Source organism: Volvox carteri (genome assembly GCF_000143455.1).
Source record: "Volvox carteri f. nagariensis unplaced genomic scaffold VOLCAscaffold_88, whole genome shotgun sequence".
Taxonomy (NCBI): Eukaryota; Viridiplantae; Chlorophyta; class Chlorophyceae; order Chlamydomonadales; family Volvocaceae; genus Volvox; species Volvox carteri.
In genome coordinates this window covers 177,961-199,162 of record NW_003307631.1, presented here as the reverse complement: position 1 = coordinate 199,162, position 21,202 = coordinate 177,961, and the positions used below count along the sequence as shown (strand labels likewise).

The 21,202-nt window shown below is 58.3% G+C and overlaps 3 protein-coding genes across 3 annotated transcripts in view; all 3 read right to left on the bottom strand.

Annotated features, from left to right (window-relative positions):
* Positions 1–1,245: 1,245 nt before the first annotated feature.
* On the bottom strand, positions 1,246–7,378 carry VOLCADRAFT_108034 (uncharacterized protein; the record flags this gene model as incomplete). The annotated part of the gene is made up of 9 exons (XM_002958186.1): positions 1,246–1,509; positions 1,976–2,096; positions 2,435–2,769; positions 3,336–3,467; positions 4,227–4,301; positions 4,933–5,703; positions 6,093–6,337; positions 6,389–6,508; positions 7,321–7,378. The coding sequence occupies 9 exons, from the start codon at positions 7,376–7,378 to the stop codon at positions 1,246–1,248; spliced, it is 2,121 nt and encodes a 706-aa protein (XP_002958232.1).
* A 2,705-nt stretch (positions 7,379–10,083) lies between these two features.
* VOLCADRAFT_99466 (uncharacterized protein) lies at positions 10,084–17,107 on the bottom strand (the record flags this gene model as incomplete). The annotated part of the gene is made up of 12 exons (XM_002958185.1): positions 10,084–10,369; positions 10,487–10,524; positions 10,760–10,891; positions 11,200–11,283; positions 11,468–11,506; positions 11,759–11,882; positions 12,543–12,728; positions 13,005–13,351; positions 13,714–13,798; positions 14,306–14,413; positions 15,265–16,859; positions 17,030–17,107. 12 exons carry the CDS (start codon positions 17,105–17,107, stop codon positions 10,084–10,086), a joined length of 3,102 nt encoding a protein of 1,033 aa, XP_002958231.1.
* Positions 17,108–18,519: 1,412 nt separating this feature from the next.
* Positions 18,520–21,202, bottom strand: part of TtlG (uncharacterized protein) — a gene marked incomplete at both ends in the record, with an annotated part of 26,293 nt that continues 23,610 nt past the window's right edge. The window contains 5 exons of the mRNA XM_002958184.1: positions 18,520–18,559; positions 19,730–19,913; positions 20,231–20,348; positions 20,530–20,569; positions 20,713–20,792. Coding sequence (XP_002958230.1) covers positions 18,520–18,559; positions 19,730–19,913; positions 20,231–20,348; positions 20,530–20,569; positions 20,713–20,792 — 462 coding nt within the window. The remainder of the gene's footprint in view (positions 18,560–19,729; positions 19,914–20,230; positions 20,349–20,529; positions 20,570–20,712; positions 20,793–21,202) is intronic.

Below are 21,202 nucleotides of genomic sequence, written 5' to 3'. Positions count from 1 at the left end.
TAGAACGTGAGGGCCGGGGCAAAGTGTGCGACTAATGAATCTCCATGTACTATATCAAAACAGTTTGCGAGCAAGGGAGAGGTCTGGTTTCCATTGGGCATATCTTCAAAATACGACATATCGGGTGGCGATGGTGGGGTGTGCGGTGTGTGGTTGGTCCTGGCGCGCGTGGGGCAAAATTTGCACGGCAATGCAAACGATGCTGCCACACACAAACGCAAGCCGACGGATCGTTGTTGCTCGAAGGGTGAGCACTCTTGTTAAAACCTTAAGATTTTCAAATGTACTGGTGATTGATTATCACTGTACGCACGATGAGAGGAAAAATGGATGTAAACACATGCCGACAAGCGCAATGGGCTAATGACTTCCGACGAAACTCTCGACGGCTTATGACACCTCTCACCTCAGCGCTTTGCCATCCAGCCCTCTGCTTACAGTGGCGACAGTCGTTGAAACAGTTAAACCCGAATTTGTAAACGGTACTGCAGCCACACTACCTTTTCCCCATCAGTGCAACTGGAACACTGACGTACATGGCTCGTGCCCGATGTTACAATGTGGACAACTACTAAAATGATTCAGTCACCGTGTGCATACAGCAACAGATGATAACTGTTCGTCATCCTACCACCGGTTCATCAAACAGCCATCAGGCCAGAAATGCTTAGCTAACTTAAAGAAATACAAGACAACAGTCATCTCTAACGAATCACTCCTACATCGCGATGCACAGCGCGAGATTACCCAACCCATCAGTTCTGGGAGGACGTCGTATTTCCCACTTGGGGTTGCACAACCCATGAGGTGTTTAACAACCACCCCAACGTGGTGCAGCCCTGCAGCGACCGAACATCACGAAGCACTGTACGGCAACAGGCAGCAATGACGGACGGACGGATGCCAGGGTGGTCACATACAACCCACCATTGCAAGGAGGGGGTTGTAAACAACTTAGTGCCGCCCAACCAGCCAGTCAAGACCGCTCTACGGCTGGTACATCACGGAAGTAGCAAGCACCAGGTTCTAGTAGCCCCGCGTTGCCCCTGCGCCAGGTTTTCATACTTCCTGCAGAACTTCCCCCCTTCGCCCGCCCTGCCTGTCCCTCTCGTTCTAGAATGATCCACGATTAATTACCATCTGTCTGTCCGTCCGCATGACCACCGTCCGCGCATGCTCCCTTGCCTCCCGTTCAGACGAAGGGACCGTCCATCTGCATGCTAGGAGGACACACCGCGAGCCTAATCAAGCCATGGACGCCCATGTCGCCGCCGCGTGGGCATTCAGCGCTGCGACGGCCGCCTCCGCTGCCGTGCGGTTATGGACGGCATCCAGCCAGTCTGCCGCAAGTGCCGCCGCTGCCGTACCATGCAGTGCCGCCGCCAGCAGCTCCGCCGCTGCGGCCAGCTGGCCAGCAGTCACGAGCGCCTCCGTCCGCGCCAATGCCGCATCAACTCCCCCCGACCCATACTGAGATCCCAACACCTTGACGGCCTCGGACTCGTCCGCCTGAGGGGTTAAACAGGAGAGGGGGACTTAGGGTTTTCGTTAGCCGTGCCGACTGTGATGACGTTGTCATTGTGGTGCACGGTTACGCGGTTTTAGACGGACGGTCGTCGAATGCTCCAAGAGCTCCCAGGCGACCAGTAGGGCCCCCCACGGGCGCGAACCTGCCTTGCCCTTCCCACACGTAGTAGTGGTAACTGCCTCCCTGTGCTGGGTGTCGCCCTTCTGCCTCTCCCCAGGATGCGCTTCCTAGACAGCTGCTAGCGCGTCGCCGCCCCCTTCCCCCCAACCCCATCATGCAGGTCAGCTCCCCTCACCTGTCAGCCATCACAACCACCCCACACACACACCTGCAATCCTAACCCTCCCCCTCTGTCCCTCCCGCACGCCGCGCTGCCTTGTGAGTTGCGGTTACGGCCGTCTTCTGGAAACGTACAACCGCCTCCGTACAACTTCCGCACAACTTTACCTTGAGGGCGGCTGCCAGCCTCGCCACCGCCACTGCCACCATGCCCGCCTTTTCCCCGGGCAGGTAGCTCAGCGCGGACAGGTCGCGACGCAGCCGCCGGAACTGCTGCAACAGCTCGGATCTGAGCGGGGGGCAAGTAGCGGACAAGAGTAGAGTGAAGGGGTGCAGGAAGGAGGGGCGGTGCAGGAAAGAGGATGGGGATACGCGAAGGATAAATTATTCGCCGGGCGGGTGGGTGGGTGAGTGGGAATTCGCATATCTGCAGGGTCGGGATGAGGGGGAGGGAGCAGGTGGCGGCGGAGGAGGGACCGGAAGGGCGGCAGCGGCGCTAAGGTAGCGCTAAGAGAGCTGGGGTTGACGTCTTCTCATTCGCTACTCAAAATCCTCCATATCATATTCAGACAGACAGACAGACATCAGACAGACGGGCAATACGCAATCGTATCCGCACATGCGCACACCCTAAACACTCGCCTGGTCGCCACAGGTCCATCAGGCAGTGCAGCCACCACGGACTCAACCAGCGAGTCCACCGCCGCCGCCCCGCTCCGCAGTGCCGCCGCGGCAGGCCCCAGCGGCGCACCGCTGTCCGCCGCCGCCGCCACCGCCGCTGCACCCGCCGCCAGCGCGTGTCCTGCCTGTGCGGCAGCCGCCTGTCGTACTCGGGCCTCGTGTGCTAGCCCCAGCGCACCCACCGCCAGGCGGAGCTGCTCCAGCTGCTCGCCTCGCTTCACGGCCTCCGCCAGACGCACATTCTCCGCCTCTAGCCGTGTGCGCTTCTCTGCTTGGCGCACCTGCACACATGTACGGCCGTGTGTACGACATGGCTCATGTTGCGACAAGGGGAGGCCATCAGGCCCATCAGGCATCATGGGACATCTTTTATCCCTTCGCTGGCCTAGGGCCCTACAGATACCAGCCCTGTGGTCCATAAATCCCAACATCCGCATGTACAGCAGTATGTACGTCCACTCTTGCGTCGTCACCATGGATGATGCTAGCATCTAGCCGAAATTTGCACTAGCAGTCGAACAGGAGAACTGGTGGTCAGCATCCGGTGTCTCAAACGTTGAGATAACGATAAAAACCGCGTGTACACATGTCTTTGTGTGTGTGTGTATGTATGTATGTATGTATGTATGTATGTATGTATGTATGTATGTATGTATGTATGTATGTATGTATGTATGTATGTATGTATGTATGTATGTATGTATGTATGTATGTATGTATGTATGACTTAGATTACACTGTGGGCTGCGAGAGCCGGGGGCCGAAGCCGAAACACAGCGCAAGGGTCGGGAGCACACAGCACAATGTATGTATGTATGTAAGCGCATACGCATTGCGAAGACCATACCTCAAGTTCAAGCATTTCCTTCGAGGACTCCACCACCTGCCTTAGCAGCGCCTTAAACCGCTGTACGGCAGCTTCCCCGGCGGATTGCAGCTGCTCGGACCGTTGTACGGCAGCTGCCAGCTGCCCGCGAACCTGTCAAAATGGGATTAGGAGTGCTTAGCGCTAAGAGGGCAGGGGCCTCTGGGGTCGCAACCAGAGGGACGGGGTGGGGCAGCACATAGATACGTGTGTTTGCCACATTGGGTTGTTCGAAGCAAGCGCCGCGCGGGGGGAGGTTTCGGAGCCGACAAAGCATACTTACCCCGGAACCACCATTACCACATTGCGGAATGAGACAGCGCTCAGGCGGGAAAGGCCAAAGGAGAAACCGGGATGGGTGCGGGCAATGTAACAAGAGCCGGGCGGGCATCTCGCCGACACGGGCACGACTACAAGGTCACTGAAGCACGAGGTGGAGTTTGCAAAGCGTAGATAATTCCTCTGAGTTTAAACGTGTAAAACGTTTAAACTCAGCACTGAGCCTGAGCGCCATCAGCACTCAGGCGCCAGGTGGTAATTTAATTGGTTAAGGCTGGTGGGGGGAAGGGCCGAGGCGGCTGGCAAGGTGGAGCCCCGGAATGCGCTCCCAAACGGCATCATATCATCATATCATCATATCATCGTCACCTCGGCACATAGCATTAGCACTGCACCCTCCGTCCCCCTCCCGTCCTGGATCCCTCGCCACCATGCCACCATTCCAAGATGGGCCCCTGGTCTCCCCCTTCTTCTCCCAACACCGCCAGTGGCAACCGACCCAACTACCGGGGTCCTGCTTTCCGCAGCACGCGGATACATACATACATACACACACGCACTTCTCCCCCCCACCCGAACTTCGCCTTCTCCTACCTCCGCCATCTGCTGCTCGTGCCACCTGGTCAGCGTCTTCAGCGCGTCGAACATGAGCTGGGAGTCCGCAACCGCCTGGCGGTGGGGAGAGGAGGAGGAGAGAGGAGGAAGGGGGTTTGCCGGGGGCGTCAAGTCAATCCTGGAAAGGAGATAGCAACAAACAAAAAGGTCTAAACGACTACTAGATTACAGCGACACGGAGTTATTGATAGAAGGGTTATTGATAAGTGTGGCAGTCAGAGGCGTGGTCTCTCGAACTCTTCAAGTTGGGGAAATTCATATGTAATGCTATGGGTGAGGAATATAATGGCCCCCGGGATGGAGAGGGGCTCCCGAACACAACAAAAGAGATTGTGCTGGTGTGACGGGTAATCGGACCCGTGAGCTGACTTAATCCTCCGCGACCTCCATTCCACGAGTGCCATAGCACCTGCTTGCTTGTTTGGTCCACTACGGTAGTTAGGACAACGATAATTTAAAACGGTATTTATGTTTATGAACATAATAATTAAGGTTGTTATTACGATAAAATGGTAGATAAATCTCATCCCGCCATGAACTACGGCTATATGATAAAGCGGGCCTTAGCGGGCCTTATCCGCCTATCCAAGAGCACAACCCACCAACCCAGCTGCCGGCGCCTCTTTCACAACTCCCCCCCTACACATACACACATAGACACATACATACATACAGACAGACACACCTGTGCATGTCGCTCCGGCCACTGCGACCAGTCCACCACAGGGGCTGAGCTGACCGCGTGCTGGATAAGGCCCACAGGACTGAGGTCCATGCCCTCCAACCCCAGCTTTCCTGGCGGGAGGTCCGCAGGCAGAGGCGCCGCCGGTACGGCACCCGTTTGCAGCAGCGCAAGCGCCGCTGCCGTGGCGGTGGCCACAGCGGCTTCAGGCGACTGCACGGGTGCGGGTGCGGGTGCGGGTGTGGAACCTTCCTCCGGGCTCTTGGCTTCTGTTGCAACAACAGGTGTGGCTGCGGGGGTGGCAGCAAAGCCGGCTGTGGAGGTGGAGGAGGGGGCAACGTCCGCCGCCGCCTTTTGCGCCGCCTCTGTCGCCGTCAAGATAACGCCGGCAGCCTCCGTGTCCGATGGTGGTGGCGGCGGTGGTGGGGATGGCGGCGGCGGCGGCGCTGCCGCCGCTGGGGCGGCCGCCTCTGCCAGCTCTTGCACTGGCGGTGGCGTTGCCGACATCGCCTCCGGCTTGGCTTTTGGCTCGCTCGCCACACCCTGCAGCGGCGCCGTCTCAGTCGCCTTTGGGGATGCCGATGGAGGAGGCGCTGCGGGCAGCGAAGGTGACGGCGTGGGCACCGGTTCAGGGGCCTGTGGTGGTGGCGGCGGCGGCGGCGGCGGTGGTGGTGGTGGTGGTGCGGTGGTAAGGGTCCGCGGCGGCGGCCTCCTCTCCGCCATGAACTCCTGCATCAGCTTCTCCACCTTGGTGTCCCACTCCTTGTCGTACTCCTGAGTGATGCAGGTTTAGAAACCGGACATATAGTTTGGGTCTGTGCATTCGTCGTACGGTAAGATATTGATTATAGCTCCGAAACCGACCTCCTCTACGACCGTGGTTTAAACGATGATGCTTCAAAAACGGCCAAGGACCCAACCAACATAACGAACGCGACGCAACCACTCCAGCGGCAAGCCCCTGGAACAATAAGGACTACGGACGTGCGCGCATGTCACTGAGCCTATGGTGGTGGTCGAAGGGGGGTGGTAGCCGGCGCCATGGCCAGGAGGGAGGGAAGGAGGTTTCATTCCCTTGACCAGCCGCCGGCGGTCTCGAGGTTCAGTTTTCAACCTGCAATTAGAAAATATCCATCTCTGGCGGCCCGCGACCCAGATCGCACCTTTTGGTAATTATAGTAGGCAGCAATGAGCGGCAGTCCAATGATCGGAATCACCCAACCCAGTCGCGAGCTGCGGGTCTTTATGGCGGTGGGTGCGGCAGCAGCGCCACCACTGCCGCTGCCTTCACCGCCACCGCCGGGTGGTGCCGAGGAAGCAGCGCCCCTTGGAGGGGGCCGGGTGGAGCCGCTGGCAGCAGTGGCTGAAATGCCGCTTGGTGGCGGTGGTGATGCTGTTGCTGCCTGTGCTGCCGAGTTCGGAGCGGTGCCTGGGGGAGGGGGTGTGGCTCCCGGTGCACCCGGCGCGAAGCCCGGTTTAGGGATGGAGGACGGCTGCGTGCTGAAGGCGAGAGCTGCAAGGCGAGGCAAGGCTGGAAGAAAGGCTGCCCTGCCGAAGCGCAGGCCGCCCAGGGATGACGCTGCGCGAGCGGCGACCACCATCGGCCGTGAGCTGGAGCGAAAACATTGCAGAGGGCTCCTAGCTGACGTGCTGAGGTAGGGAGTGCTGCTGAGGGTCAACTGCTGAGGAAGGGCTGTGGACGGCCTTGCGGAACCATCAGGGAGCGTTGAGCCGGGTGAAGGCCCGGCACGTCCATCCGGCTGATGCATTAGAGCCTCAAGAAAGCAATCTTATGTTTCCAACCCAGCAGTAAACAATAATCAACAAGCAGTTATCTAGGCTGCGTAATCCTGCCGCTTATTTCTGCACTTCTTGCGTGCAAGGTTTCGGAAAGACTGTGATTGACTTATGCTTCTCGACAGTTGAGTTTATTATTAACCCCGCTACGGAGTGTGGTGGGCAATCCCACTTCAGCACTTAAATGATACCTGATGTGCCGGTACTACGCCTAGCGCACGCATGCGCTATGCGCGTGTCATAAGAGCATGGACACCTGCACGAAAGGATGCAAGCTGTATTTGCGATTACGGCATTTTCGCCGATGGTACCGTTTGGTTCCGGTGCAACGTGCAAATCCACGGACCTGTTAACAAAGCAAGGAGTTTTTACATACAACCCCAGGTCGTGGAGGCTTCGAACGATGGCATGTATATTTTTACTTGTCCTTTGCTAATATGCAAAGATGACTATGTCACTCTGTGTGTCAGGGAACTGTAAGTTCAGTTCTCCGCGTCCATGTTTGATCGCTGCATATGCTTGGTAGACAACCTACAGGCTAACGCTTTCGCAGTATTCTATATCAACCTACCTTTAAGCGGCCCACGCATGCACCTGTCCGTCGGAGATACTCGCGGCCCACAGTTTCAGTTGAGGCGCATGCTACGCTCATTACTTGCTTAATTCGCTATCTCCTTCGTATGCCGATGCCGGTAGCATGCAATTATCGATAACCTGTGGGACCTGGGGAGGTTGTCTGGGACTTCATACCTCCTCCTACTCAGCCTCGCCTGCAGTGGAGCTTTTCAGCGCGCAACAGCGCACATCTTTAACACACGCCCTCGGCCATGCGGACTTCCCAGCACATACACGCACATACATGCACACAGCCCTGCTAATATTCCCCTAACGAAACAAGGAAAGGACGGAAGCACGAGCGCTGACCGTTTTTTAATGTAGTTCACATTTAAAAGAACTGGCAATGTCAAGTCATTAGCGCAAGCAGCAGGAAGTACACAGCAGCAGCACCGCACGGCCACCGACTGGAGCTCATTATGTCAGGATTAAATTACAACAGATCGCACGTGTACGTACTTATGGACGATATTGTACGATGTTATACTGGGCTTAACAGTCGTACAAATGAGATGTTGCAAACTGTTGTTGCTCATTTCTACCATGTTGCACGCGGCCCTTATGGCAAAAAACCCTTGTTGCGTCACCCGCTTCAGGGTGGGTCTTGCTTCGGTGAGCGCGGAGGCCGCGCAGCCACTGACCCGAACACATGCGCCAACCCCAAACCGATAGCGACCCCGGCAGCTCCGCCTCTGTTCCCGCTAACATCTTCCCCGCGTTTCGCTCAAGTCCCCAGGCAGCTGTTCTATAGCCGTGCACACACCATTTAATAGCACACATGACACTGCACATACTACCATGCCACACACACTCCTCGCAAACCGTGCATGACATTAGGCGTGTACCACAAACGAAAACGCACATAATGCGCCATAACAACAATACCTTGTCACCTTCGGGGCCCAGTACGTCAATGCCGTGCATCACCAGTAGCCCTCCACCTCCATTCTTTCGTCCATCCTCTCCTCCACCAACATTAGCCCCGGCCCCGACTTCCCGCCACCCCGCAGCGCTGTAACATCCACCGAGCGGACAACCGGGTCTCAACACCTCAGGGCCCCTTTCTCGCACACAGACTTAAAACGCCAAGACGATCATTGCAAGACGAACAAACAACTAGCAATCCGACAGTACGCAATTAAAGCGTTCTCTCCAAAGCGCCCTCACCCGGCCCCCACTGTAGCCCCTCCCTGCATCTGCTTATGTTAGTACACTAGCCATCCAATCGCAATCCACCCCACTTACGCCACCAGCGCCACCTGGTTGACCTCACCCCATGAACACAGTCTTCATAAGGACAGCCACGACATAGTGGACTCCCTTTCCAACAAACCAAAACGTCAGAACGACCTCGTCGTGCTCTACACCAGTGGTCTACGAACCCCGCAAACCGCCCACCCCACCCCCGCACCAGCACCAGACGGAGAACTAGGAGTTCCCCTCAGCACACATTTTATCACTTTTATGCTACCGTAAACTGCCAACATGCTAATGAAGGCTGAGCTATGGACTCTGCTGGTCCCTGCTGCCCCCCCCCCCGCGCTCTTCCAGCTTCCCGACACCACCAACCGCAGCCCTGCACGCGGCCTACACCTCCGTCGCCTCTGCCTCCAGGAACAGCACCCGGCGTGCGGCGCTCGCACACGTCGTTCGTAGCTCTCGCTGCGGCCGCAGCCCCGGTGCGTTTGCAACCACACATTTCGGCGGCGCCATACAGGCAACAGACGGCTGTGTACGATGTAAGCGCGGGCACCATCGCCAGGTATCATACGTACCATACGGGTGGTGGGACACCAGCTACCCCTAATACCGCTTCGCGCAGCCGCATAGATGCATACATGACCTGCATGCGCGGATTGCTCCAAATGCCACCACCACCACGATGCACCACTACCCGTACTACACCAACGACGGCGACAGATGTTCTCCGCCAAAATGATAAAGCTTGCTTGGTTGGAGTTGTTTCTCCCATCTACTTCCATCTACGGCCTAGCCAACAAAGTGCAAAACGCCGCCGGGGGCAGCGGGGTGACCCGGGGGAATACCCGGGCCCTTCCCCCCACACCCAGTAGCCTGCCCCACCGCACCATGACGCATACCGGACAAAACCCCGGACTGCACCCCCATCCACATTATCCTCCACATTATTGAAATCCACCCCGCACCGCAATGCCTCTGTTTTTCACCGTCCAAGCTGCACAACAAGCTGCAAACACCAACAACACATGGGGAACATCATCTCGGTGGCCTCGCAAGTCCGTCCGCGTACCACCCCCCCACCCCATTCAACCTGACTGAAGGCTGTCACAGAGCCGTATGCGAGATGATGAAGCATTCACAACATACAAATGCAGAGGCCACTTTATTACCTCCCCACATGAAAACCAAAGAGCTGAGGGAAAGAGGAGGGTTTATCTGCAAGCAATGGCCAAAACATACAACACGTATGTCTGTCACAATTGTTTTCAGCAGGTGCGGAAAGAATGCCCCCACTGAATAGGGGCAGGGCGGGGCACCCACGGGGAGAAGGAACGCCACCTTGCCTTGCCTTTTCGTTGCCTTCGCCATGCTGCGCGCTTTCGGGCGCTGGCTGGCAGGGACAGCCAGCCAAGGGCGACGGGCTGCTCTCATGTACCCCCTTCATTTCCCTCTATCCTCCTCTCCTCTCTCCCCCCCCCCACCACCTGCCCTCCTCTGTCCTCCTCCTGGACTCGCACTATCGCGCTCTGCAGTCCCACGGCGTCAACCTGTCTCGTGCTTGGCCTTGATCTTGCAGTACGGCAACGCCGTACGGAACTCGGCGCGCAACAGCATGGCCAACTCCGCGCTCTTGAAGTAAGCCAGTGAGCACTTCCTCAGCCCGGACATGCGGGTGAGAGGCAGGAAGAGGGCCGGGTCCGACCATCCGTCCGAGCTGGTGAGCTTGAGTCGCTGCAGGTGGGGCAGGTGCTGCACCATGTCCTGCACCAGCGCCTGAGTAATGCAGCCCGCCAACACTCGCACCTTGAGCACCTGGAGCTGAGTCAGACTGCAAACCAGGTGACGAAGAGCGCCCTGACAGCGAGGGACGGTACACACATCGGGAGGACACATCGGGAGGAAAAGGGAGCAGGCGAAACCAGCAGCGCAACACGTCAAGACACACCGCATTGCCTTGGGATACAAGATGTCATGGAAAATGTCCTGGACGGACGGACGGACGGACGGACGGACGGATGTAGGGGACGAGTGGATGGAGGGATGGGCAAATGAATTCGTGGGTGGATGCGGAAGGAAAAGGAAACGGGGACGGATGTAAGATAGCTGATAGGACGCGTACGTGTCATCAGACATCACCTCCGCAGTCCCCCTGCCCCAGACCACTCCCCTGCCAAGCCCACATCCATACCACACCGCGTCCCCCCATCCCGCCTCTAACCTGCAGCTCCCTCAGGTCCGCCTCCTCCGACACCTTGTACACCGCAAACACCAAGTGGGTCAGTCTGCCGCACTCCAACGCGATAGAGGCGATGCCCTTGGCCTTTACACAGCAGTTGGACACCACCAAACGCTGAGGGGGCAGCGGAGGCCACAGCCAATGGGGGAGGCGAGGTACGTTGGGGGGAGGAGGGGTTAGGGGAGGACAGCACACACACGAGGGCACATCGCGCAAGATATGAAATTTCTACATACGGGAAGAGAAAAAAGGGCTCTATACAGCGCCAAGAAGCAGTGTCACACAGATAACACAAGGGGACATGTGGGCCGCAACAGGGTTGTCGTAATGGTAAATCCAGGTAATGAGGGACGTTGCAGTGCGTGCCACAGAGCAAGCCGGATAGCAAACACAAATACACACACACGCACACACGTCCGTACCTGCAACGGCATCCCCACAAACTCGGGGAAGTGGCGGCAGGTAGTGCGCCGCTCCAGCGATGTCAGATTCGTCAGGCAGTACGTCTAATGGAGGGATAAAATAGGCGAAAGGAAGAATTAGTGCCGGCAGCAAGGCAGGGCAAGGGGCGGAAGGGGCCCCGTTAGGTGTGAGGAGAACCGGACCCTAGCCCGTGCTCGGACCAACTCCTCCCTCCACCGCCCATCATGTGCATTCTTCCCCACCCCCCCCGGCCCCTACAGCGCGCACCTCCTTCCTCCGCAGCTCCACGTTCTCCAAAAGCAGCGTCTGGCGGAGATCACCAGAAAGGGGAAGAGGACGTCAAAAGTTTGGACGCCTGGTCGCCTCTTCAGATGTAATCTTGGGAGCAAGCAAAAGTGACAGGCGGAGTGAGGTTGTTGGTGGGCGGGGTGGGTGGGCGATAAGTGCTTGCTTCCAACATACGCACACGTAGGGGAGCTCCCTGTTTAGAGCCACGAATAGGTGTGCAGAACGTACGCTCGGAAATACATGCATACATACGGACATAAGCACACGTACTTGCAACGAGTCCGGCAGACTGGTTGCCGGCAGCTTGATGGGCTCTACTCGGAGGAAGCGAGCTCGCTGGGCCCGTGAGATGTTGTGGTCCGCGGGGGGCTCTCCCTCCTGAGGAGGGTGGTGCCTGGAAGGAGAGGCAAGGGAGGAGGAGGAACCTGGAGGGTTGAGGAAACAAGAGGCTATGCAACGAAAGTCGAAGTTCACACGTCGCGAAGGAAAGGCGGCAGTTAGCAGGGCGCCAGGCCCGGTGGTGATGAAGCCTAAGCAGCTGCGATTTGAGGGTAGCGCCATGCAAAGCGAGCAGCACACGGACAACCCCCTCCCGACTTGTCGTCCTCCAACCCCATCAGTATCCCTGAGCGGGCACAGACAGACAGACTGACAGACAGGCAGGCAAACAGCTAAGAGATGACCTCGCGAGATCCCTTTGACCAGTGGCCAAATGTTGCTTGGCTTTCCTGCCTGCCGCACGGTTTCATGTCCCCTCACCGCTCCCAAGGCACTCTCAAGGCAGCTGCTTACTGCTACCGCCCCTGCCCCTCCTCCTACAATAAACAACGCCATGTGCAACTTTCCTGCACAGCTTTCATTCAGACTCACTATCCCGTCGTCTCCTACACAACCCGTCGAGTTGTTCACCTGTGATGCACCCTCCTGGCCTCTGCCCTCGCTACAACTTACAACTCTGTGTAAGTTGTGTCCCATCCTACCTCGGCCCCGTCCAGGGACCCTCCCTCTGCTCCCTGCCTTCATACCCCCCCCTCCCCCCGTTATCCGCACTGACCTGAGTTCTAGCTGTTGCAGCCTGGTGAGCTGTTTGAGCGAGTCCCAGCCCCCCTGCTGACTAAGCACGTTGATGCAGCCCTTGAAACACAGCCGGGTCACTCCCGGCCAGGCGGCGCACAGACCCGAAATGATCTCATCAAATAAGATGGGATCGTGGCTGGCAAGGCCCTCCTTGGCGGAGCACCTGGCAGAGCACGGGGTGAAGGGGGAAAGACGAACCACACACGGTAGAAGCTGCTGCCAGGGCAAGAGGGTGAAGGGGGGGGGATTACATGCGAAGCCAAAGAAACAACTCCCGACGCGTGAGACACGGACGATAGAGGGCGGCAGGACAGGGGGAAACAGCTGCTGCTTTTTTGCAACAAGCTGTTCCATAGGACATCCTAACCAGCGGGCCCCAGTTTCCTGTCTCCGAACCAAACCCCCCAAACCCCCGCTTCGGCACCCCCTTCCAACCCACCTGAAGTCCACCATATTCGGCAGCGCCAGTAGCGGCAGCAGCGGTGACCACCAGGACGTTAGCCCGGCCGTGTTGCCCGCACCCGTGGGCGGCATGGACGCATTGCCATGACGTCCTCCTCCAGGGCCCCCACCAGCCCCTGACTGCTGCTGCTGCTGGTGAAGGGGAGCCAGCTGCCCCATGAGCGCCACCACCCCTGCGGGCCCCAGACTGAACCCCGCATCCAGGGCACCACTGGCAGCCAGGTGAGCTGCGGGGGCGTTGTCCAATACAGAGCAGATAACGGCGGCACCAGCGGTTGGAAGCAGCTTGGTGCGGAAGTCCAACAGCTCAACAACAGCATCTTCCTGCAGTGGTCCAGGGGCGGCGGCGGTTGGCAAATGTGGAGGGGGGACATGTGCTCGCACCAGGAGGAGGAGGAGGAGGAGGAAAAGAACACAACATGCAAAAGCGCACTTTCCGAAGGCAAGAGGCGGCGTATGTTTTGTATGAAGGATGACCTGGAAGGATGAGAGAGGTGGATAGAAGAAAATGGGGAGGAAGCAGAGAATGTGTACGATGCGGTTGCAGGAGAAGGCTTTGGAGGGGGCAGGGCAATTGCGGTAATTGTTTTGCGTGCCCATCAGCATGCGGCGCACCCTTCGCATGCAAGCATCCTCTTTCGATATGTGGCCTCCATGGCTATCGGGTCCCCTCCGGACCCATCTACCTGGTGCCACTCCCGCTCGTGTTCGGGGAACTTGATATCCAGTCGCTGAATACCGGACCATACGGCGATACGGACCAGGTCTTGGCTGCAATGAGCAGCGGGGGGAGTTCCGGGGAAGACGAACGTGAACGACCCGGGGAGTAAGGCCAAGGGGGAGGGGAGTGAATGCGCGAATGGAAAACAACCACAAAGGAAGCTGATTTTGGGGGGAAGGAGTGGAAGTGTGCGTGTTTGTCTAAATACCCTACGTGGTAGAAACCCTAGACCTAGGCATCTAAGCGGAGCTGCCTTCCGAGGCAGAGTCCTGCCACACCGCGTACATGACCTGTGTGTACATCTAGAGGATAGCGAGGGCAACCAACGGCCCGCAGCGCAATGCACGTATGCATAGGCCTGGACGAAATGTGGCATGAACACACAAACGCCTGGGCGATGCCAACGCTTGGTCCAACCGACTCCGCGTCACACCACCTCTTTCCTTGCCATTTTCCGCCCTGCTGTCAACTCGACATGAAACTGATTCATGTCGAGTCGACAGGGCCAACTCGACGTCAACCAGTTTCAAAAACTCAAGCCCCTGCCGCATAGGCACCTGTTCGGGTATCTTAGCTTGAGCGACTTGAGCGCCGGGAACTCCAAGCCCGTTGGCACGTTGAGGCCGTCACTCCCCTCCGACACACTCAGCTCGATAGCGGAGAGCCTGGCACGAGGAGAGGGATGAGAAGATTGCAAGGTGACACGGATGGCAGCAAGATCACCTGATATTGATGTTGATTTCAGACTCAGAGGCGATGACAATATTGTGCAAGGAATGTATTACCAACAGTATCACCAACTGCAGATGTCCAGGCAGCCCGAAAGGGCAGCAGGTTCCGCTGAACACTGAAAGGACCGGGACAGAAGTGTGGAACTACCCCTAGAAACAGCTGCATGTGCACAGCAGGCGCCACGCAAGAAACCATCACCATCCCGCTTCCCATGGCGTTTGAGCCACCCATGTCACCCATCTGGGCCACCCGTGCCCCGATTCGGTGTGCCCATGCGGGATTAGGTGGTAGTGATGCGCAGGGCCCCGTCGGGGCGAATGTGTCCCGAACACCAGTTCATTAGGCTACACGTATATACTTGCTGCATGTGGGCCGCAGTAACGTCTTGCCGGGGCCCCTACACACAGATAGATACAGCATCAGCTACCTTCACCCGCGTTTGGACATGTAGCATGTTCCGGCGGGCAGCATTCATTCCCCCTGTGCTGTGCTGCACAAAACAAAGCGCACCGCCCTTCAGCGCACATGACACTCCAAGCCAGCGCCAGCCTCTGCCAGCCGACTGCTGACTTTGCAGCGAACCAGAGGAGGCTAAATGGTTATTTAGCCATCACCTGGCGCCGGGGGTGATGTGCGGGATGTGCTGCACCCACACTAACCCACAGGCCAGCGCCGCCAACCTAATCCCCATACGCCGTTGGGCAAACCAACTCGCCTCCATCGCCTCAGACTCGTCCTAAACCCCTAGGCCCCTTTCGTGCCCCATCACACGCCCCCCTCTCACTTGGTGAGGGTGGTCAGCGACTGCCAGTCCTGCGGCGCCATGTTGTGATCCCCCAGCGCCAGACTCAGCTGAGTGAGACCCGTCAGCGTGCCGATATTGGCAAACAGCGGCTTTTCGGTTCCCATCCACGGCAGCCGCGTCTGAGGTGCCCGCAGCGCCAAGTACTCCAGATTGTTCAGGTGCGGCAGCACGGCTACAAGCGAGGAGTGGAAGCTGTAGCGCAGCGCTGAGACGTGGAGCTTTGTCAGACGCTGAAGAGCCGTCCAGGATGCCAGCGCGGCGGGCGGCTGCGGAGTGGTGGGCGGGTCAGGGCGGCTGCTGCGGAAGGGAGGGATCTTAATGGCCAGGTTCCGAAGCCCGGTCAGAGATCCAACGATGGGGAGGTGCTCGACGGACCAGGTGGAGTGGGAGGCCTCGTCCATGATGAGGGAGGTGAGTTGCGTCAAAGGGCTCAGCATGGAGATGTGCGCAGCGTCCGGTGCGGTGGAGAGGGAGAGGCTGGACAGGCTGGAGCCCACACGAGCGAGTAGCGCGGAGACGTAATCCCAGGAAGTGGAGACATCCGCGTGGTGGGCTTGCACGTCAAGACTATCAGGTAGCCGCACGCGCAAGTGAGTGGCGGCAGGGGGAACGAGGCCCGTAAGGGGCTCCACGGGGATGGCCGAGTAGGGGAAAGTTGGCGGAGATGAAGGAGGCTGCGCACCAGGAATAGCTGGCAGCTGGCCGACCACTGGTACCAGGGCCGGGACTGCGGCCGCACCAGCGAGGTCTGCCGCAACGGCGACGGGAGGATCGACGGCCCCGGTGGCGGCGGCGACAGCCGCTTCAATTCTGCCGCCTGTAGCAGGCGCCGCTGCAGGTGGGTCAGCTTGACCGTGGCCTGCGTCGCCACCACCCTCGGCTGCTTGTGCAGGTGCTGGTGGCCCCGGTGGCTCTGCTGGTGATGCACTGCAGCCGGCGCTTCCAGTCCTGCAGTTGTGCGCGCCATTAAGGAAATCCGCAGCAAAGGCAGCGGCGAGCGCCGCGACGCTTTGTTGCTGTTGCGGTTGGAACGGCTGCGGCGCCGACGAGGAGCTTGGAGTGGAGGAACCCAGGTTGGGAGCTGCGGTTCCGGATGTGTGCGGCGTGCTGGTTGACGCTTGGGAAGATGGCTCAATACCAGTGACATCAGCATCTGCCGGGGAGGCTGGTCGTTCGGGTGCTGACTCTGCCGTGCCCATGGCTCCACCACTTGCGTCCTCACTGGGTCGGCCCGAGTCCGCTGCACCATCCGTTTGACACACGTCCGAAGACGCCGTTGAGGCTTCCTCAATTGTCGCATCGGCCGCTGCCACGTGCTCATTACGCAGAGAAATGTAGCGGTCCAGGCTATCCTTGTACGCCAGAGGAACCGCCATAAACGTGTCTTGCAAATCTAGGCTCACTGTCGTTGCCTTGGGAAAGGCCTTCTGCACCTCTGCCACGGATTGCTCCGTCAAGAAGTACTCGGGCACTATGTAAAGCGTGTCAACAAGCGCTGCCAGACAGCCAGCCCAATGCCGATTGACAAGCCTAGCTCTAAGAAGAGACGATGGGGGCAGCACGGTACCGATGACCTGGGGGAATTCAACAAAGCATCAAACCAACAGCATTAAACCAACATTGGGAATGTCTGGTTTCCACCCGGCATGCGTCACGATTGCTGTTTTTCCTTTGAGATGAAAACGCAGATTGAAAAGCATTGCGGCATATGGCAGTCTTGGCGCTTGGGACCTTACGGACTCACATGCAACGCCGTCGGGGGAAGGAACGACCAGTCAACATAGCTGGTGTCCTGATGGTCCGCTTCATGATACTGCTCCATGGGACAGGCCCTCTTGGCCCACTGGTGCCCTTGCCTCAGTATACCAACGCCTGAAATAAGATATGCTAGGCGTCACCACGCTAATTTGTATGCCCTAACAAATTTCTCTCAGCACTGAGACAAATAAGCCCAACGAGCGTGAAACGTCTTGGGCTATCTTCAGGTTGCCCGTAGTATCATGACGGAGCCAAACGGGTGTACCACTTCAAGATAGCAGCAGTTGGAATATGAAACAGATTCAGGTATATAAATAAAAGGACGTAAACTCTACTCCGTGGGTACCACAAAAGCACCGGTGTGCAGTACACCAGCCCAACCGGCAATTGCTGGAAACGTATTATGCCAAAGTCATTGAAAATCCTGCAACGTCAACTCATGGCACGTGAAATTTAACCATAAGGGCCGCAGCATCGTATCCGTACCGACAATTTGCCGGCCCCGGGCCCCGTGGGCTGGCAGTTTCTTGTCCCTATCCGTACGGTACCTGCACCAAGCCCACCAACCTGACAAACGGTTACTTGGATTGTACATACGAAGAACTGCTCGAAGCCTTAATAAGTCAACCAAGGCCTTGTAAACATTGTCCTGCCCTTGACAGTTAGTTCTCCCCGGCATTGTGCAGAGGCCGGTTACCCATGCCTTCCCCAAGCTTCACCCCCCATGCCTTCCCCCCCTTCCCAGTTCGCGCTTACCAACTGATACCACCTGGCCCAAGCCCGTACTACGTGTCAGATGGCGTGGGGCCCAATTGCCCGCATTCCTGCCATCGCCGCCTGAGATCCCGGCAAGTAGATCGCCCCACCATACCTCGGAGGCCGACCCACCTCCCTACCGGACGCCATCCTAGCCGTAATTCGGCGCTTCCTCCTCATGTGGTCACCTTACAGAAAACTGTACTCAACAGCACCGCCGAGTCTCCAGCTTCCCGGGCGCCAGACGAGGAACTAAGTGCTCACGAAGGTGCCCGCAGGGAGCCACTGCCTAACAACCCCGCCGCCGGGATGGCCGGGAAGGTTTTCCTGAAACGAGGCCAGGTCTGGAGGTCCAGGGAGGGGGAAATGCGCCTCTAGGCCCTAGAGTCTAGGGGGGAGGCCGGGGGCAGCTGCACGAGACATTCATTCGCTTTCATTTTCTTTCGTAATTTAATTCTTAAGGAATCAATTTTTGCCTCGCGATGACGACGACGACGAAAGCGGCCACAGCGGTTGACGGGTTTGAGCTTTGAGCGGTTGGCCTTGCTAAGCATGCATTCAGGCTGGAGAGTTATCTCCTGCGTTCGTCCAGGTGTATGTCTGTCTGTCTGTATCGGTCCCAATCCCCATTTTACGCCTGCTTTACTATACTGGCGGACGATTTCTCTCATTGCCGTCGGCTTCCCTGATCCCGGTATTCCGCTATTCAAATAACGCAATCTAATTGTGCAGGCTATACCTGATGTTTACATTCTTACACCTGCGTGCGTGCGTATGTATGTATGTTGTTACAGGGTGGTATAGCTTCGCCAGCGGCCCCCTTTCCCTTGGAGGCAGCTCCCTGCTCTCCCCTGCGAGAGGGGCACCCTAATCCGTTCACCCCATCCGACTTCAGAGTGTATTCGTTGGGTTCAGCAACTCACCACCAGCATCCAACCAAATCTAGCGGATCAACGGCGCCTCAACTTAGTTCCTGGTCAGCTCGCGTATGTATGTACAGTTTCCTGATTATCACTATGTCGAGTCCAGGGGGCCTCAGCCTTCCGGGGTTGGCAAATGGTAGTCGAAATGGGGGATGTGGGCCTGCAAGTCCGGAGAACACCATATCGTTCATTCCATACACGCCTCCCCTGCACCCGCACCCGCACCCGCACCCAGGCGCCCCTCCACTAACCACCCATGTCGCATTACTCCCGCCACCGCCCGACCCGACCCAACTACCGTACGGCGACTCCCCACCACCACTGCCTCCACTATCACCACTGCCGGCGGGTGCCGTAACCCCCTAGCCAGGAAATGCACACAGTAGGCACTCTGTCTGCCCGTCTGTCTGTCCATCTGTCCGTCTGTCCATCTGTCCGTCTGTCTGCCTGTCAATAGTCAGCAGCAAGATGCATTCCGCCTTCCCCTTCCTCTCCGGCACACGGCGGCACGCTGTCCCCCCCAAATCCCGAGGAGTCTCCGCATCTTCATGCAAAGATACAGACATACAGACATGCACAGGAGCTGTATATCACATTGACTAAAGCAAACCCGTGGTATTGAGCGCTGTCAGGCACGCACGGGTCGGGGGCCCATAGGAAGGCCCAACCACCGGCACGGCTGTAGCTAGGCCTTCAGCCGCAGGTAGACCTACTAGCCACTAGTAAGGAGGGGCAGCAGGCCATGCCAGCCCGCCCGCCCGCCAGCAGATGTCATAGTGTGGCCCACAGCCAGGAGGAGTACAGTTCCTCCGCATACACCGCCGCCTCCGCACCTGCACTCGAAACCCTCCTTCCCACCCCACCCCACCCCTCTCAGTCACCCCTCTCCACTCCCCGCCCCTCCCACACCTCCTTTCCCCTCGCGCTCCCCGCCCCCGTCGGTGGCCCCTCCCCAGCAAGGCACCTCCGCCGCAGACTGTTGATATTCCCGACACGCCGTACACCACCTCCGTAGCGCCCTGTCCGCTGGGGTCCACGGCAGCGGCCTCTTGAGCCCCGCCGCCGCCGCCGCCGCCGCCGTCGTGGACGTGTCCGGGTGGGGCAGCAGGTGCATGAGGGGCAGGAAGCCCCCCCGGCGGCGTAGCTCTTGGAGGGCGTAGGCGGGGGTGGAGCGGTCCAGGGAGGGGCCAACTGAAGGGGGGAGGAGGGGGAAGGGGGGGTTATTTGCGGGTGGTGGTAGTGGTGGTAAGTAGTGGTGGTACTGGTTGTAAGTGGTTGTAAGTGGTGGTGGTAGTTGTGGTGGTAGTGGTGGTGGTAGTGGTGGTGGTAGTGGCGGGAGGCGGAGGCAGGTGTGCATCCTGCGAACGCCACGTGGCGGCGACTTGGCGGGGAATTGCTTGGAAGCCCCCCTCTCGCACCGCACCCGCAACAGCAGCTCATAGCCAGACAGCTCCTTCCCGCACTATTCAGCCTTATACGTGTACGTCCCCCCCTCGCCCCCCTCGCACCCGGGGAACCCTCCTCGAACCGCGCTGGACACAGGCCCAGCAGCCCCACCATATCCCGTACGGCAGCCCACTTCTGACGAAAGATCAGCTCAGCGACCCGCGGGTCGCAGTGCTCCACCTGGCCAGAGGAAAGGGGAAAACCGTGGAACGGGGGTGGAAGAAGTGTGTACGACTCCTTCAGTGAATTTCACGGTAGAGGGTTTTTCCTCGGGGGACTTAGTTTCAGCCAGGTTCATATGTACGGACGTGTAACGGGAGGTTAACCACTTGCATGGTTTCGTCTGTACATCATGTCGTACCTTCATTGAGGGGGTGGCATTGACCTCCAGTAGCCAGGGCCTGCGAGGGGCCCCGGGTGGCGCGTTACATACATACATACATGCATACATAATAAAAGGACACAAACCGTCTCACACACACACACACGCGTACACATACCCCCCCACTACCTGCTACCCGCCCCTCCTGCAGCCAGCAAGTACCTGACGTCCTGATCGATGAGGAAGTCGAGTCCGAAGAACTGGAAACAGCTGTGCGGGGGGGCCCGCACCTGCCGCAACACCTCCACCCCCCGGGGCAGAGCAGAGGCGAAGGCGGCGGCGGCGGAACGACACATCGCCCGCCATAACTGATGTACGACAGCAAACCCAGCCATTCAAGAGGGGAGTGGAGGGTGGAGGAGGGGAGTGACAGTACGAAGGGCTGAGTGAAACACATTCGACACTTCGCAGCAGCGAAGAAACATCCCCCCCTCCCCCTTTCCGACTTCAGCTTCACTACGTCATCCCGAGGTCGCCGTCTTCACGGACGCCTTTCGGTCAGTTCTACGTCTGGTACACTCTTGCCCTGGCAGCAGCTTCACTCCTTTGCGGTTCGTCTTTCCCCCCCTTCCCCTCCCCACCAAAAAAGGCTCACAATTAGGTAACGATAAACAGACAAACATACAGGCGCACGTGTTTTAAATAAAACAAC